The sequence below is a fragment of the Halichoerus grypus genome, chromosome 10 (genome assembly GCF_964656455.1).
Source record: "Halichoerus grypus chromosome 10, mHalGry1.hap1.1, whole genome shotgun sequence".
Classification (NCBI taxonomy): Eukaryota; Metazoa; Chordata; class Mammalia; order Carnivora; family Phocidae; genus Halichoerus; species Halichoerus grypus.
In genome coordinates, this window is record NC_135721.1 from 45,881,036 (window position 1) to 45,899,426 (window position 18,391).

Genomic DNA, 18,391 nt, shown 5'->3' on the forward strand with positions numbered 1-18,391 from the left:
CTTGAAACAGAGTACAAGGCCAGATAAAACTTAAAATAGGAAAAGTTCACTATTGGACCCAAATCTCATCCAGGAACTGTCTCCTAGTGTTATCCCTAGGGCCCCTACTATAGCTGCTGGTCTTATGAGGCCTCCCTGGCTATCATCTTCCATCTCTATCCCCAAATTCTAAACTTTCCATATTCCCCTAGGTCATCGCAATCCACATGCCTCAGGTTCTTTTCTCCCAGAGCTCTGGTTAATGAGAGGTGATCTGATACACAAATTCTTATTAAAGCATTACTATGAATAGTTGCTAAAAATACATCACACTGCCTCAAATCTGACTGGATAGAGACTGGCCAATTAAAAAAAAGTAGTTATTTAATTTTAAGAAAGGTTGATTAAAAAAGGAGGAACATAAATAACTCCTAGCAGGTAGAGAGAGGAGTAGTTGGATGTAGCCACAGTGATCAGGGTGCTGTAGAAAATGGACTGCATATTTTTTAAAAGATTTGGAGATTGGCCATTATTTTTGTATGTTAAATAGAGGACAATTAAGTTAGTTTCCATAATGTTACTTTCCTTTAGATAAAAGTCACACTTTTACAGCTTTTCTATGTGCTTTGACCAAAAGAAAATCTAAAAATTCCTCACATTACAGAAAAGACCATGTGTGTGCACAGATGAGCACGTGCACATGCACACGTGTATGTGCCAGGTATGAAAAAGAAGGCAGACATTCTGGGGAATTTTTCTTTAACTGTTCTTTTCAGTGGGCATACTAATGGTTCCCCAAAGAAGTCTATGTCCTAATTCCTAGAGCCTATGAATATTTAGGCTACATGGCAGAGGGGAATTAAGGTTACATTTGGAATTCAGGTTGCTAATTATCTGACCTGAAAATGGAGAGATTATTCTGGATTATCCAGATGGACCCCATAAGATCAAAATGCTCCTTAGAAGTGGAAGAAGGAAGAAGAAAAAAGTAAGAGGGCGATGTGAGTGTCAAGAATGAAGAGATACAATGTTACTGGCTTGGAATGTTGGGGAAAGGAACCATGAGCCGGGGAATGCAAGGAATGTGAGCAGCTTCTAGAGCCTGGAGAAGGCAAGGAAATTCAGTCTACCCTAGAGCCTCCAAGAAGGAACCCAGCCTTGCTTACATCTAGATTTTAGCTAAGACCCATGCCAGACTTTTGAACTACAAAACAGTAAGAATAGATGTGTGTTGTTTTAAACCACCAAATTTGTGGTAATTTGTTACCACAGCAATAAAAAAGAATTATTTGATTCCACAGAAGGTACTCTTCCTATATATATGGTGCCACTCCTAGAAAAAGGAAAGGGAAGGAAAGGAAAGGAAAGGGGAAAGGGAAAGGGAAAGGAAAAGGAAAGGTAAAGGAAAAGGAAAGGGGAAGGAAAAAGAAGTTAGAAAATGCCTGGATTAGTTGAATTTTTAGGTCTCTCACAATTCTGAAATTCAGTTCTAATTAACATCTGCTAATATATGATTCAATTCAATAGTGTTAATTGAATGTCATGGGATTTAGTATTGCGCTATTTTTATTTAACATGTTGTGAACACTTCCCTGATATTAAATGTGCTTTGTAAAGAAGATTAATTCCTATATGATATCCTATCAATGGAGATGCCACAATTTTTAATCATTACCTTGATTTTGTAAATACAAGATATTCCAATTTTTTATTATTTTAAATTGCTGAAATGAACATCCTTGTACATAAATCTTTGACTAGCACTCCTTATTTCAATTGCATAATTTGCCAGAAGTGCAATTATTCATTCATTCAAGAAATATTTGGGGGACGGAGTGGCCAACAGCCTGCAGAGCAACATGCCTAAGTTTTATTGTGACTACTGCGACATGTACCTCACCCATGACTCTCCATCTGTGAGAAAGACACACTGCAGTGGTAGGAAACACAAAGAGAATGTGAAAGACTACTATCAGAAATGGATGGAAGAGCAGGCTCAGAGCCTGATCAACAAAACAATCACTGCATTTCAACAAGGAAAGATACCTCCTACTCTATTCTCTGCTCCTTCTCCTGCAGGGGCAAAGATCCCACCTCCCCCCAGTCTCCCGGGTCCTCCTTGCCCTGGTATGATGCCAGCGCCCCATATGGGGGGCCTTCCCATGATGCCAATAATGGGCCCTCCTCCTCCTGGGATGATACCAGTGGGACCTGCTCCTGGAATGAGGCCACCTATGGGAGGCCACATGCCAATGATGCCTGGGCCCCCAGTGATGAGACCTCCTGCCCGTCCCATGATGGTACCCACTTGGCCAGGAATGACTCGACCAGACAGATAAGAAGAGACAGGAACCTCTTTATATTGATTTTATATTACTTGTTCTACTTCACCAGGAGATCATGGTGCTGTGACTCTGGGTGTTTTCTCACAGCAGGACAAGGAAGACTTGCTCCCCCTTCCTATTAAAGAGAGAATAGTTTTTGCCGGGGAGTAGTGGGACCAAAAAAAAAAAAAAGACCAATTTTCATTTGTATTGTGAAATGTGAAAATAAAATTGTCAACTGTTTTAGTTAAAAAAAAAAAAAGAAAAATATTTGTAGAAAGCTGTGATGTACCAGGAGCTATTCTATGATTTGGCATACAGGAAAGAATAAAACCAAACCATTGCCCTAGTAGATACATTATAACAAAAGGAATATAAAATATAATATTAGGAATGACTATTGCTTTAAAAATAATTAAACAAGATGAAGAGATAAAGGTGATGGTGGAAGTTTTGAAACTTCTGATGTGTATTTCTAACTACCTAATACTTGAAAAGAATCCATTTTTGACATCTATAAAAAATATATGTGAGTATCCCACACTCCACACTTCTATTGGCATATATCAAGTTATTAAGCAGGATTCATGATCTATTTAGTGTGGACATCATACAAACACATTGTTCTAAGTGCTGGGGATTCTGAAGTGAATAAAATGTTCTAGTTTCTGTATATCTTGCTATCTAGTGGATTACCTTGTGTTCTATTGTTGCTATTATTTCACCCCAGTTTGTCTTTTGCCTCTTAATTTATTCATAATTGTCTTTAATGTTTACAAGTTTCAAATGCATATGTAATGAAATCTGTCAATATTTTTGGTAACTCCATTTATAGTTTTAACAATTTTCCTATTACTCTTTTCTTCCTTCCTTCCCTTCCACCTACCCTGCCTTCCTTTTTTCTTCAGCCTGCCAGGCATGAACTCATCCTAGGTACTTTGCCCTAGCTATTTCCTTCATGTGGAAAAATCTTTTGCCAGGAATCTTTAGGGTTGATTCCTCATTTACCTCAAGTCTTTGTTCAAATATCACCTTCATAAGACTTACATGGCCAGTCTATTTACAACTCTGTGCTTCTTAATAGTACTCATCATCTACCATTATAAAATATAGTGTAGGTAGATTTGTTGTTTACTTGTCTTTCTCCCCTTCCCTGGAGTGTAAGCTAGCTCCATGAGGGCAGGTATTTCTGAAGTTTCCTTCACCTCTGTATCCCCAGCATTTCTCTATATATTTGTTGAATATTATTAAAGTTCTTTCCTCTCTTGAGGTGTGTAAAAATTCACCTACATTTCATTTTAATTTTTAGTTATTCCTTTTGGTGTAAAGAGTTAGTTAAGAGTCTCATATTTCTTTTTTTTTTTTTTTAAGATTTTATTTATTTAATTGACAGAGAGAGAGAGAGAGAGACAGCGAGAGAGGGAACACAAGCAGGGGGAGTGGGAGAGGGAGAAGCAGGCTTTCTGCCGAGCAGAGAGCCAGATGCAGGGCTTGAACCCTCATGACCTGAGCCGAAGGCAGTCGCTTAACCAACTGAGCCACCCAGGCGCCCCAAGAGTCTCATATTTCTTCAGATGTGGAGTTAACCAATTTTTCAACACCATTTGCTCAGAAACCTTCCTGTCTCTACTGGTTTATGAGTGCAACTTAGCCAAAGAGTACATCCTTATATAAACTAGGTCTGTTTCTGGGAAAATCAATTTTTCAAAATATTTCAAATGCTAAATGAAGGATTAAGCTGAAAGTAAAAATTAATAATTGGTCTACGGTATGTGCAAAAATTACAAGTAATATTATATATATATGGTACCTTTTATAATACATAGTAGTTCTTTTTAGATCTAGTAGACATCCTCCATAAAATTCCATATCTCCAGAACTATTTGCCCAGAGAACTCTACCTGGCTGCGAAAAATAAAAACTAGCGCAGATTTCAACAGGGGACATTTATGAAATTATTTTGTACCACCACCCAGTACTGATATTTATGAATGTTTGGAAATTGCCCTTTTCTATAGTAGTAAAAATTTGACTTGCCACATGCAAGGGGAAATTATTTCAATGATTGTCATATTATGTCAAATATAGCTATATAATCTACTGATTTTCAAAAATTTGTTAGTCAACACACTCCATTTAAAATGTCTAGGGGTGCCAGGGTGGCTCAACTGGTTAAGCATCTGACTCTTAATTTCGGCTCCAGTCATGATCTCAGAATTGTAAGATTGAGCCTCGGGTCAGGCTCCATGCTGGGCGTGAAGCCTGCTTAAGATTCTCTCTTGTTTCCTCTGCCCCTCCCCCCCAAAAAATAAAAAATAAAATGTCTAATTGTTAGGATATTAAGAAAAGAAAACAATTTTGCTGAGGCATTACTATATATTTAAAATTAAACTCACAGTCACTGTCTAATAAGTATGTATTTTATATTTATACATCATTAAGAAGCAGAAACAACCAAGAGTATAACGTGATGCATGTTGAGTCTCAGGATACATTCTTTAGAATACACAGGAAAATTCATTTATAAGAGAAGAGACCTGTATGAAACTGTCACATCTCTTTTGGCTAAATTTTCTGGCACTGGAGGGAGTTTAATCATTCACTTGTGACCTCCCCTTCTTCATTCCATTTCTAAAGAGAAACTCTGAAAGAGGACTGGACAAAGGAACAAATCTGGACCATCTTGTTAGGGGTTGGAGTTGACATTTGGAAAAATGAAGAGAATAAAATATTTTTTTTCTTTATAAAGTCTTCCCTGTTTCGATTGTCTTCCCTTTTGATGGCTTAATTCTACTGATATAAAAAGGCCATATTGTTGTTCCTTTCTTTACGGATTGAATGCCATTACTGTAAATAGTTGTTCCTGCAGGAATAGAAGGGGGGGTCAAAGACAAGGGTCCACAGAACAAATGATTAGCCTAAACCTGTGCAGTGGGAATTAACATAGAGCCACGCCCAGGTCACTGAAGGAAACAGCACCTGGGAGGGGGCTATTAGCTACCTGGGCTAATCACATAATCCCGCTTGTGTTTAGAAAATAGTGTGTGCCCTGGGGCGCCTGGGTGGCTCAGTCATTAAGCGTCTGCCTTTGCCTTCAGCTCAGGTCATGATCCCAGGGTCCTGGGATGGAGCCCCACATCGGGCTCTCTGCTCAGTGGGAAGCCTACTTCTCCCTCTCCCACTCCCCCTGCTTGTGTTCCCTCTCTTACTGTGTCTCTCTCTGTCAAATAAAAAAAAAAAAAGAAAGAAAGAAAGAAAATAGGGTGTGCCCTAAATATATTTCCTCCTAGTTGTATTAATTGCAGGTAAAAATTATGATACAGGTAGAGCAACAACTACGATGGTTTCTTGAACAGACTACGATGTGTGTAAGAATTCAAGACTCTATCTTACTCTTCTTCTCTTTCCGTTCATCACAGCTAATATATGCCTAGTTACCAGAGATTAATAATAGGCAGTTTTGTCATAATGTTATTTACTCTATAGAGAATACCATAATTTTACAAATCTGTGAAAAAATTCAGAAAACTGAAATTGATTTATTTAAGTTTCATTTGTGCCCAATAGATATAGGAATAAACATAAGTTATCCTGCAAGGTCTTACTTTTATTTTAGATATGGGGATGAAATTTGAGATGTTATAGGTGTCATATGACTGCATTTCCTTCCTCTATCTGCTCATGAGTTTAAATTTCAGGGAGCTAAATTTTCTCTAAATGCAGAATGGAAGGTGATTGCATTATCCATCAGCCCCCTACTCTGCACTGAATAAATAGCTAAAATTCAGCTTTGAGCTTACCTCCTCATCTCGAGTTTTCAAGGAACTTGGGCTCTTTCTGACTCAATGAAGCGATGACAGTAGAGTTGTCGAAACAACCACCTTCTCTCTGAAACTGAAATAACCTGAGAATGTCCATCTTAGTGAAATGCACTGAGCACCCTCATCAGAATATTCCCTTCCCCAAATCCAAAACAAGCAAAAGTACAGATTCTAGCTTTCCTCTAATATCCCTGTTTCACAATGTATAATGCATACTTTTTGTACAATTTCAGTTGCTTTATTTAATTATTCAACTCTTTTGCATATAGTTAGTATTGCCAAATACTGTGTTCCTGGTACAAGAAACATAGCATGTAAATCTTGTACAGCAATCACAGTCCCTAAGAGAGTCCCTCTCAGAATGTGTCCAATAAATGCCAGCTAACTTGAAAAGATTTGAAACTCAGACTGACTCTTAAAGATTTGATGAAATGACACTTTCATTAACTAAGTGAAAATATAAAGGGATCATAGTTTTAAATAAAGTGATTCCCTTCTGGGAAGACTCTCTAAACAATTGCTATGTGGCCTGTAAATTTTGAACCACATAAATTTTTGCCAATTAAAGTATATGTAATTTTTTAAATTTTGGCCATCTCATGAAAAATCATACCTGAGTTAAGCCACATGGATTGTTCAAGCTTGATGATTTTCTTTTCACAGAACAAAATATAATTTGTAGTAGCCTGGCCAGGGTTAGGTAGAAATTAAAATATGTCCATATCTGATGAAAACTGTCATTTTTGTATCCAAAGCAATGAATTTTTTTACTCTTTCATTTTTATTAAACCTGACTGCAGAGGTTATGGTGTTTATTATTGAAATTATTGTTCAAATGATTTTTTGATGCCGCATTGTGGGAAAAATGTAACCAAGAGTCTAAACTCGTGTGTGTGTGTGTGTGTGTGTGTGTGTGTGTATGTGTGTGTGTGAGCTACAGAGAAACTCTAACTTCATGTAAGGCATTTAGATACCTACATTTTTCTTTTTACAAATTTCCCATACAGAATATTGCATGGGGTTCATCTATGTAATAGATAATGATCTTTAACATCTTAAGGACAAGACAAGGACATAGACTTGGCACTAATTCGCCCCTGCCTTCACACACACAGTAGCATACAAACCTGCTGAGTGCTTTTATTCACCCTGTAAACCTGACAGATGTGATCCCAGTGAGGTTCCACCATAATCCACAGCTGAGTGACCCATATGTTATTAAAAAGAGAAAAAGAAAAGAAGAAGATTAATTCATTTGTCAATGCAAGTAATTGGGGTTATGTTGCCACCCACCCTAGTCTGCATGGAAGTTAGCCACTTTCTTAATTATTTATGAAAAAACAAAATTGGGCTCAATACCACCAATATATTTTTTGCAGTGTGTTTACCCCTGTGGCTCTTCACATTCCATTCAGACGGAGTGATGAAGGCACAGATTGTTGTCTTAATTGTACAACCTGAATGAAGAGTATATTGGATTTATGGACACATAGTGGACAGACCCAGGGTTCAAGATAAAAGTAGATACATACTTAAATCTCTAATAATTTTTTTGCTCTTCCTATTCTGGAAGGGAAGAACATTCTAGTATTTTCCATTCTATGCCCATTGGCTCGGAGAATGAATAATTTTAGCTTCATATGTCACCAAGTCTGCCTTTGTTCTGAGAATCTGTATCAAAATGAGGTGATATTTGTGACCTTGATTATAAATTGTACAGGCTACACAAATACTACATAAAGCATTATTTTTATTATGACCAGTCTTTTTCGTTGATGGATAAATGTCACAGCAATTTGAGAATAGATTCACTAATAAGAAATGTATAAGTAATCTATTTTATAAAGCTTATCTGAATGCAAGGTATTTTTATCCATAGCAAATCAGTCTACCATCTTCCACAAGTTTTATATAGAGTTGGAAATTAACACAGAATGCTATAAAAAGCAGATAAGTTACAAATAGAAATGCAAATGAAGGCTAAAAATTTATAATGGGAAAATATCTACCTGGGCTTGTGCTATTAAGTCTGGCTCTCTCTCTCTTTTTTTAAACAACTGCTTTGTTACAAAGTATTTTTCCTTGTCTTACTTTAAAATAAAATGTCATTCTTTGATATTTGGTAAGTTAATTTTCTAAAGAGGTGAAAGCTGTAAGATTGTAATTTATTCTTAAGAGATAATATTATAAGGCATAAATCAAATTGTTATTGTATTATTTTTAACTATCTAGTATAGCTATGTATATTTGTGCACATACACCTGAATAAACAATATGTGTATATATAAACCTGTATGTGTATATAAACCTATCTACACATACATATATAAACATATATACACACATATGTAATATATGTGTGTATATCTCACACACAAACACCCATTTACAGACAGATATCTGGTAAGCAAGCTTACAGTCAAGTGGTTAAAACTGTTGGTTGAGTTGAACAGTCAGTTTATTAAAAGAATAAAAAATGTCACTCAATCTACTTGCAAAAGATTTGTAATAGTGATTTTTTAATACCTTCACCAGATAGAATTCAGAGCCTTTCAAAGAGTTAATGCTTGGCCCATTTTGAAAACAGGAACATTAACATAACTTGCCAGCAAAATGCCATTTGATTACAAGCACCACATGGAAAATCAGCTGATCTGCTCTTTTTAGCTGTTGTAGCAATATGACAGTCGAAACATTCCAATCAATTACAAACGGATTAATTAATAAGATGAATAACATATTCTTCTCAAAAGCGGTCAGTTTAGAAACCACAAGTAGACAAAGCCTCTTCTAGACATAGGGGATCAGATGACTCAGTATTTTGTACAAACAAGAATCACAGTATCCTAGAATCCCAGGTCCAATTAGACCTTATACACCATATAGTCCAGTTACCCACCAGTGCTTGAATTCTTGCTAATGCATTATTATTTCTAACATAGTTTTCTAGCACATAGATGAATGCTTACTGCCTTCTGAGGAAACTTACTTCATTGTAAACACCATTTAAATTTAGAGAATAGTAGCTTTGAGTAGCCAAAGTATATCTCTGTAAATTCCATCCACTGATCATCTTTGTTTATCTTTCACAACAGACGTTGATAAAGACCATGCCTACATATAATTAATTAACTAATTTTATTTAGTATAATATGCACATTTGAATTTATCTAATTGAGAGAGTTACTCATAGTTGATTGAACCAGCTGTGCTCTAAACTTATTTGAATTCAGGCCATTTAAAGTCTGCAAAGTTCTCCTCACATGGTAAATCTACTCATATTGGAAGGAGGAAAGTTGTTTGCTGCACAGTGGTTCAGACTAAATAATGAAAAGTGCCTTTATTCTAGTCTAGCATTAAACAGATGAGACATGTACGAATACTGTGCATCCTACATATGTATGGAATTTTGAGCAAAACAGCTCTTTTAGAACTTTAGGGCTTTTTTAATCCTTAAGACCCAGAGACTGAGTCTGTGATTTTGTAAATGGAAGAAATAAGGACAGAATGCATTGATACACTAGAATCTTCTCTATCTCTGACCCTAAGATTTAATTATTGGGTCATGCCTTTAGGAAATATGCCCATGTCCTTAGGATGAGTTCTCTTTCAGTAATTTCTAAGTGTTTCAAACAAATGAGACTCCTGGAGGATCCATGCCTTAACTGGAGCGAAGACTCAGTTTAGACTAAAGTTGATACCCTACATAGGTACACACAAACATGCACGCACCAAAATAGGATGACAGTGAGTCAAGATCCCTATGGAATTCCACCAAAATTTCTGTGCATGCATATATTAATCAGTACCATTTTGATGCCAACAACAAGCATACAATTAACACACATCATAAATTAACCTGGAATTTACCTGTTTGTATTGCTTTTTTAGGCTGTATGTTGTTCACCTTCCTGGGGAGAATACTTTGAGATTGTTTACATACTTTTCTTGTCTTAAAATAAGCCACATAATCTAGAGATTATCTGCTCTTTGAAGATTTGAAATAATTTACCAAGAATTACCTGTATTCAGAGGCATTTAATTATTTCTTTAAAATTTTTAGATTAATACTATCAGAAGTTATCAGAGATTATTAGGATATTAGAGATTTTTCATCTCTACTCAAGTCAGCAATGGACTTTTTCCCAAAAGCTCCCTTTTTTGGAAAATTACCCCTTTTTATTTGGATATGACTTTTAAGAAATATAATTTCTTATATGTCTTGTGAACAACATATATTTGAATTTATTTTAAAGGTTAAGTGTGAAACTTTTTCTTTTAATACAAAACGTAACTAATTAATGTTTCAGAACCAAATAATAGAATGATTTCATTTCTTTAACTCATTTGATGGTTGATTTACAAATTCAACTCTGTGGTCAGTTATCCTTTAATTTTTTGTACATTGATTTTCTTTTTTTGCTTGTTTTCTGATAATATTATACCTGTTTCTCTGAGGTTCAAATTAAGTAATAGTCCTCTGATTATGATTTCTAACATCTTTTCACACTTTGGGGACAACTTTGTATCAGTAGAAAAGATTCTTAATAATCTCCAAAGCATGCCACTGAAATGCTGTTTCAACATTTCTTAGCACATTTCCTTCCAAGTCAATATTTCCCAAAAACATTTTTGAGGAACACAAGTCCTTTAAGAAGCTCCTTGAAAGATGGCTTGGAGAAAAAATATATTTGGTAAATGCAGCATATTTCATTTCCCTCTTGTAGGGCCATAATGAATATTTAAAATGCTATGACTTTCTGAGTTTAAAATATGCAAAATAACTCAGCTTTTCCTAAATGTATTTCACTTTGAATCTCCCACTTCCTCCACTAAATTGTTTTTTTCCCCCCTTAAAATTAAACCTATTGATGTTCTATGGTTCCTTGGAACATGTTTTGGGAATTCCTGATATACATCACTGTTTTTAGGTTTGCCAAAAAAAATTGCAATTTACACTTAAATCAGTTTCAAATGGCCTAAAATGGGAGAAATTATGCCTTATGGGCCTATTAAGTCTTCGTGACTTCCTAAAATCTACTCTAGAAGCAATAAAAACAGTATGAGCATTGTAACATTGACATCATGGACCTGGCATCAACTTTGGTAGCAGAATGAAACAGCTAGAGCTTTTGGCAGGCCAAAACTAGAAAACTAAGGACTATTGTTCAAGGTCTAAAAATGGAAGACAAAGTAATCAAAATATGTATTTGGCAAGCAAACTATAAAGCCAGTTAATAATTTTGTATCAGAAAGAACAAATGAGACTGAGAAAGGTAAGCCAGTGAACAGTTTCCCAGGATGGAAAGGTTAGCTAGAGAGTGGGCTGTGGGTTTGGATCAGTGGGTGGAAGACTGACTTTATTGTCTGATGACTCCACAGTCTCTGTTCTCTGTCTCTGTTGAAGGGTATTAAGAGATATATCAGGAGCTGCAAATGTTCTGGTAGAAACCTGTTTTTGTGTGGGTCTGGACATCAAGTATAATTCTGCAGCCAGGATGAGTCCCAACACTCCCACTGGCAGGTGTGCAAATTGGTGAAGTGACTCAACTTCTCTGCTTCTGTTTCCTTATGTATAAAATGGAGGTGATGACTTCACGGGTTCTTACTACCTTAGAGGAAATAATACATGAAAAGCATATAAAAGAGTGTCAGGCACATATTAGGCTTTCTAAAATAATAGCAATTATTATTGCTATTTATATTATTATCAGTATTACAAGACTTTAAGGACATGTAAGTTCTTTCCCAAATAGCCAAGATCTTGCAAAAACTTTCCTATTTTTTGGATACAGCTTCCTACTATTGGAAATTGACCAGAGGGAGGTTTCAGTTGTAATTTCAGTTGTAACTGTCCTAGAAAAGTTTTAAAGCATTTCCATTTTTGGAGATTATTACGTGAATTCTTCATACAACTGAGACCAAATTTAAGTTTCTTTTAATTTTCCTAGCTTTCACAATAATGTCTCAGGGTAATTTCAGTATTATAATAGCCCTATTAAATTACTTATTTTCTACACAGTATACCAAATAGAGGCTATTCTGCATTAATTTTTATTTTTTTAAATTTCTCTTTCTCATATTTTAGTTCATTATATTTTTAAGGAGATTAGTTTTTCATCTGTGATATATGCTGCAAATATTTTCTCCTTGATTATTTTTTGTCTTTTGCCTTTATTTGATTTTGGTGAAATTTTTTTGTCAAATTAATCAATACTTTCCAGTTTTGTGTTCAGATTTTGAGTCATAATTAGAAAGGCTTTACCTATTATCAGTTTATGAATTAATCTATGTTTTCTTCTATTAATTATGTGTTTTTCATTTGTTATATTTAGATATCTTATTCATTTAGAGTTTATTCTTATGTGAAGTTATAACCTATTTCATCTTTTTCCACATGGCTCTCTAATTACTGACCACCTCCTGTGTAGAAGTCCATATTTTCCCCAGTGATTTGAAATGCCACTTTTATCATACATTAAGTATCCATTTGTACGTGGATTTATTTTTCCTCATATTAATTTTAAACTTTCCTTCAAGTATTTTATTGGGGCGCCTGGGGGGCTCAGTTGTTAAGCGTCTGCCTTTGGCTCAGGTCATGATTCCAGAGTCCTGGGATGGAGCCCTGCATTGGGCTCCCTGCTCCACGGGAAGCCTGCTTCTCCCTCTCCTGCTCCCTCTGCTTTTGTTCCCTCTCTCGCTGTGTCTCTCTCTGTCAAATAAATAAATGAAATCTTTAAAAAAATAAAAAAGAAAGTTTTTTGTTTTTGTTTTTGTTTTTTTTGAGTTGCTATTATAAATTGGGTTTTGGGACACCTGGGTGGCTCAATACGTTAAGTGTCCAACTCTTGATTTTGGCTCAGATGGTGGTCTCACTGTTGTGAAATTGAGCTCTGTGTTGGTCTCCAGGCTGGGCATGGAGGCTGCTTAAGATTCTCTCTCTCCCTCTCCCTTTGCACCCCCCTCTCTGTCCCTCTCAATCAATCCAATCAATCAATCAATCAGATTTACTCTTCCAATAGTCTAACTAGATCTTATTCATATATAATGCCTATTCATTTTGTATTCTGCCACTTTAATGGAATGTTATTTTTTGTGTTAATCTTATCACTGATTCTCTAGAACAAGGGTCAGCAAACTCCTTCTTAAAGAAGAAGATAGTAAATATTTTAGGCCTTATTGGCGATGAACTTCCTGTCACAACTACTTAACTCTATTGCTGAAATACAAAAGCAGCTACATAAATACATGAGTCAATAAACATGGCTGCATGGGAATAAAATTTTATTTACAAAAAGCTTTATTTTACAGAAACAGATGGCCAGCCCATGAACTATAGTTTCTGACCCCTACTCTAGGATTGTCAATAATAGTATTATACTGTCTGGAAAAAGATGTTTTTATTTTTTTGCCCAGTTACTACAGCTCTAACAGTTTTTGTTTTGTCATGTATGTTCATTTTGTTTTGTTTTGTTTTTTTGTCTGAATGTGTTCATTCACACCTCCAATGTAGTATTAAATATTAGAGATACTGGGCATCCTTGCCTTTTGTATATCCTCAGTAGGAATGCCTCTAGTGTTCTCCAATAAGTAAAATGCTGGCTTTAGGATTGAGGCATAAACTTTTTACTATATAAAGCAAGTATTTATCAATTCCTATTAAGTGTTTTAATCAGAGATAGGTATTGAATTTTATAAAAGATCTTTTCAGCATCTACAGAGATAATCATGATTTTTCTGTTTAGATCTATTAATGTAGCAAATTATTTCAAGGATTTCCAAATGTTAAACTGTTCTTACACTCTTGGGGTGCCTGGGTGGCTCAGTCAGTTAAATGGCTGTCTTCTGCTCAGGTCATGATTTCAGGGTCCTGGGATCGAGTCCCGCATCGGGCTCCTTGCTCAGCAGAGAGCCTGCTTCTCCCTCTCCCTCTGCCGGCCACTCCCCCCTCCTCATGCTCTCTCTCTCTCACTATCTCTGTCTCTGTGTCAAATAAATAAAAATAAATAAACTCTTCAAAAAAAAAACTGTTCTTACATTCTTAGGATAAATCCCACTTGAGCATGACACTGTGTGTGTGTGTTGCTAATAATCTATTTAGGAATTTGCATCAATATGCATAAGTGAGATTGGTAATTTTGTGTATGTGAGTATGTGTGTATGTATACATTTAGGTGTTAATGTTGACTTTGCTTCATATAAAGAATCTAGACATTATCCTACTTTTTTTATGCTCTGGGAAAATGTAAAATAACATTGTGATTATGGTTTCTGAAAATTTGGTTGAGTTTCCTTGTAAAACTGTCTGAGACTGGAAATTGTTTGCATGGAATAGTTCTGTGAGAATTTTCTCTATTCCAACAGCTGAAATTCTTTTTGTTGTTGTTCATGTAATTTTGTAAGGATGTCATCCACTCTTTTGTTCATTTTGGAATTCCTTGTAGTTTTCTGGACAAGCAGTAACAGGTGATTCTTTTTAGGCAGGACTGAGTGGTTGAGTTGATTTACTATATTTTTGAGAGCCTGTTCTGTTATTATTTAAGTAGTTGTCTTATTTTGTTTTGTTTTATTCAGCAAACATCTTGGCAGGGAGTTGTTGGAAAGGGATTGGCCTGTCTTCCTGACTATCATCCTTTTTTGTTTCTGTAGAATCTTTAATTTCTTTTTTCCCCTTCACCAACAACCCTTCAAATGATGCCTCCTCCTTTCACTTCATTCTTCCTCTTCCCTTGAAGTCGTTCCTTAAGACCACCATTTTTGTTCACTTGATTTTATTCGCAGTACTCATTCCGCTGACACAACTGTCTCTGACTGTTCCGAATCCTCCCCCACCAGGGCGTGTCCTCTCTTTCTGGGAGTGATTTCACCTGTGTTCTGCCCTTGTTAGGACTTGCAGGCCCCTTCTCCTGACCTTGTCTCTGCCTGACCCTTTTTTCCGGAATACAAGTCAGAGTTGGCTCTGCTTACGGCATTTATTGCCATATTTCCATATAAATTTTACTTTGTAGCATTATCTTCTTACCAATTACATTTTGGTATGGATTATGGTCAGTTATATATGCTATTTTTGTTAATTTGCATGGTTTCTGGAAAGTTTAGTTGGCTGCCATTGCTGCATGGAAACATGGACATTCTCTGCTATTGTTTATAGAGTTATTTTCATATGTACATAATTTAAAACTTTTCTCTATTTCCTTCCGATGTTTACTTTGTCAAGGTATAAATTTTCAGTGTGTATCAACGTATTAAGAAGTACTAACTGAGTCTGAGGAAATAAGGACATGAAACAATCTAAAGTAAATGTAATCAACATTGACAAGATCTGTGTCCACCTTTGGCCTCTGAAACAACTTTTGATAACTACATAAATCATGCTTAACCATGATGTTAGAAATTGTAGAGTTGAATAGTAAGCTGGTCAGGACATAGTATCTTTTGTTCTCACTTCACTTGTGAGGCTTTGGCTCAGCCTCCTCTAAAATTTTAATTGTGGGAGTAATAATCTATGAATTAAATGAACTATTGGATCCAGAACCATGAGACCTGGATTCTTTTGTTTTTAAGATTGTGTTTGTTTATTTACTTCAGAGAGAGAGAGAGAGAGAGCATGAGCAGGAGAAGGAGCAGAGGGAGAGGGCAAGTAGACTTTGCTCTGAGCATAGAGCCCGACATGGGGCTGGATCTCGAAATCATGACCTGAGCTGAAATCAAGAGTCAGATGCTTAACAGACTGAGCCACCCAGGCGCCCTGCGACTTGGATTCTAATAACCACTCAGGGCTAGGCAGCTAGTTATGTGGCCTCATAACTATGTGAACCTTGGCCTTCTCAGCATAACATCTTTGGGCTGGTGTGGTGGGATGATGAAATGCAACTCCAAGAGCCTAAGATTCTATCTTACTTTCAATAGTGTGCGTGCTACAGTTATTTCTTTTCATTGATCCTGGATGGAACATTTACTGACAAATGACCTCAGATCTTTTATCTCTTGACAGAATGACAGAACTCCCTGAATATCCCTGTAGTCATCCACCTAAGAGCAGGTTAGAGAACAGAATGCCTGAGGTGAACAGTGGTTTGATAACTTTGGCCATAGCTTGCAAATTCTTGTTTGCTCCCTATTGCAATCACTCTCTCTATCTAAATCTCACTCTCTCCTTTCTCTCTCCCCAAACGCCTCTTCTTTATATTTGTCTCTTTTCCTCTCATATATGAAAGAAACACAAAGGAAGATAGAAGCAAGTATAATTTTTCTGCTATGTTATTTAAACATCCACTGAGAATGTGGCAGGGGGCTGCTGCTCAGATTAAAGTACAATCTTTTTGCCTGCCTTCCACCTTGCTAATTGGATCATCAGTTAACTTGACCTTCCATTTGCTTCAATCAGTATCCTTGGGTCTTTGGAGTCAAATTATTTTTATGTATTTGTTGCTAGGTTTCCAGTCTATCTTCATCACCTTCGTTTCTTAAATTCACATAAATCAAATAGTAAACACTAATAATTGTTAAGAATCATGAAAATATTGAAAGTGATAGTTTACTTTTCACTTTAATCCCATTGAAAATGAAAGGCATATTTCAAGCAAAGGCTCTTTTCATTTCTTTTCTATAAGACTTTCTCACTTTTTTTTCTATAAGAGTGTGCACACAAAAAGCAATATGTTTACACTATATAAAAATTTTTATTCCTCAAAATCAATATTTGGTTTCTCAAACTAAGCTGCCTCTAGCTTAGAGGTTTGTGGTGAAATATTTTTGAGACTAAAATCAGGACCTTAGTTTTAAATAGGAGAGTAAAATTGTGATTAAAATAACCTTATTAATTTTTTTAAATGTTTTATTTATTTATTCATGAGAGTCAGAGAGAGAGAGAGAGAGGCAGAGGCAGAGGGAGAAGCAGGCTTCCCCGCGGAGCAGGGAGCCCGATGTGGGACTTGATCCCAGGACCCTGGGATCATGACCTGAGCCGAAGGCAGACGCTTAACCATCTGAGCCACCCAGGTGCCCCTAACCTTATTAATTTTAAGTCAGTTTCACAGTTAATCTAACCAAAGCAAAGACCAAATGTTCCTACCTCTCCTCCATGAAAAGGCAGATAGATGGATAGACAGATAGGTCAATATTATATTTCAAATTCAATTTTTGCTGAAAGGGTTTTTGTTGTGGTGGTCGTTTTCTGTGGGTTTTTTTTTTTTTTTTTTTTTTTTTTTGCCTGTGTGATGTTATCATTCTAACTCAGAGTTAAAATGAAAGTATTACTAAGGGATATTTAAGTAGATAGGCTTCCTAAAGAAAAAAAAATACGTTGTTGGGATATTAGCTTCCTGACATGCCTTAACTGAGAATTTAGTCTCATATTCTTTCCCTTAAAAAGGAGAAAGCAGAATGTGTTAAATAAAGTAACTAAGCATCAAATATTTTATAAGTACTAACTTGACTTAATCAACAAACCATAAAAAAGAAAAATCATTCCTTGGACATGGCAACCAAGTGTTAGATTCAAGAAAATGAACATTATTTCTCCAGAGTAGCAAAAGAAAAGTGCTGAACAAAATCAGTATTATAAAAGAAAAACATAAAAGGAAAGGAAGCAGTGGTCCCAACTAAAATAGAGAAAAAACTATTGGATAATTAAAATGAACTTTGAAATTTGAATAGAATTTAAAATTGAGGTGATAATTCCGATTGATGAAGATAATTACAAAGCATCTATCATCTCAGCAAATCAGAATGCCTTTCTTTCTTAATTTCCTTACTTGATATAAGCTAAGCTAGTTTTAAGTCCTAAATATATTTTATTAATACTGAAAGATATGCATGCATATTAAGAAAATAAATCTTCCCATCCATGGGGATAATTCTTAAATTTTAGAATATGACGTTTCAGATACATGTGTATATTTATGTGTAGGAACAAGATATATATTAACTTTATATATTACACATTATACAATTTGCATATATGCATATATGTATAATTATTTTATGCCAATAAATATACTTCTATAATATAATTTAATTACCTATTAGTATGTCATTATAGAAATTATGATACAAATAATATAAATAATACAGTCTCTGATATTGAACTTCAGGACTATTATTCCAAAAATACACTTGCAGCTAAAGTATTTCTTCTTTAAAATCATATATATATTATATATATATTATATATCTATATGTATCTACACAAAATACAGACACTAGTACTATATATATATTTATGTATGTGTATACACATACATAGGAGAATATTATGGCTTCCAC

The 18,391-nt window shown here is 35.4% G+C and overlaps 2 protein-coding genes across 4 annotated transcripts in view; both read left to right on the top strand.

Annotated features, from left to right (window-relative positions):
• LRRTM4 (leucine rich repeat transmembrane neuronal 4) overlaps window positions 1–18,391 on the top strand; it is a 695,061-nt gene that overhangs the window by 563,116 nt on the left and 113,554 nt on the right. The gene's annotated exons all lie outside the window — the stretch shown is intronic.
• LOC118540311 (U1 small nuclear ribonucleoprotein C-like) lies at window positions 1,751–2,578 on the top strand. The gene has a single exon (XM_036099445.2). It carries the CDS (start codon window positions 1,839–1,841, stop codon window positions 2,316–2,318), a length of 480 nt encoding a protein of 159 aa, XP_035955338.1. The 5' UTR covers window positions 1,751–1,838; the 3' UTR covers window positions 2,319–2,578.

Bases quoted from the DNA above. Each gene is read 5' to 3' on its own strand.
- LOC118540311 (XM_036099445.2), top strand. From the start codon at position 1,839: ATGCCTAAGTTTTATTGTGACTACTGCGACATGTACCTCACCCATGAC.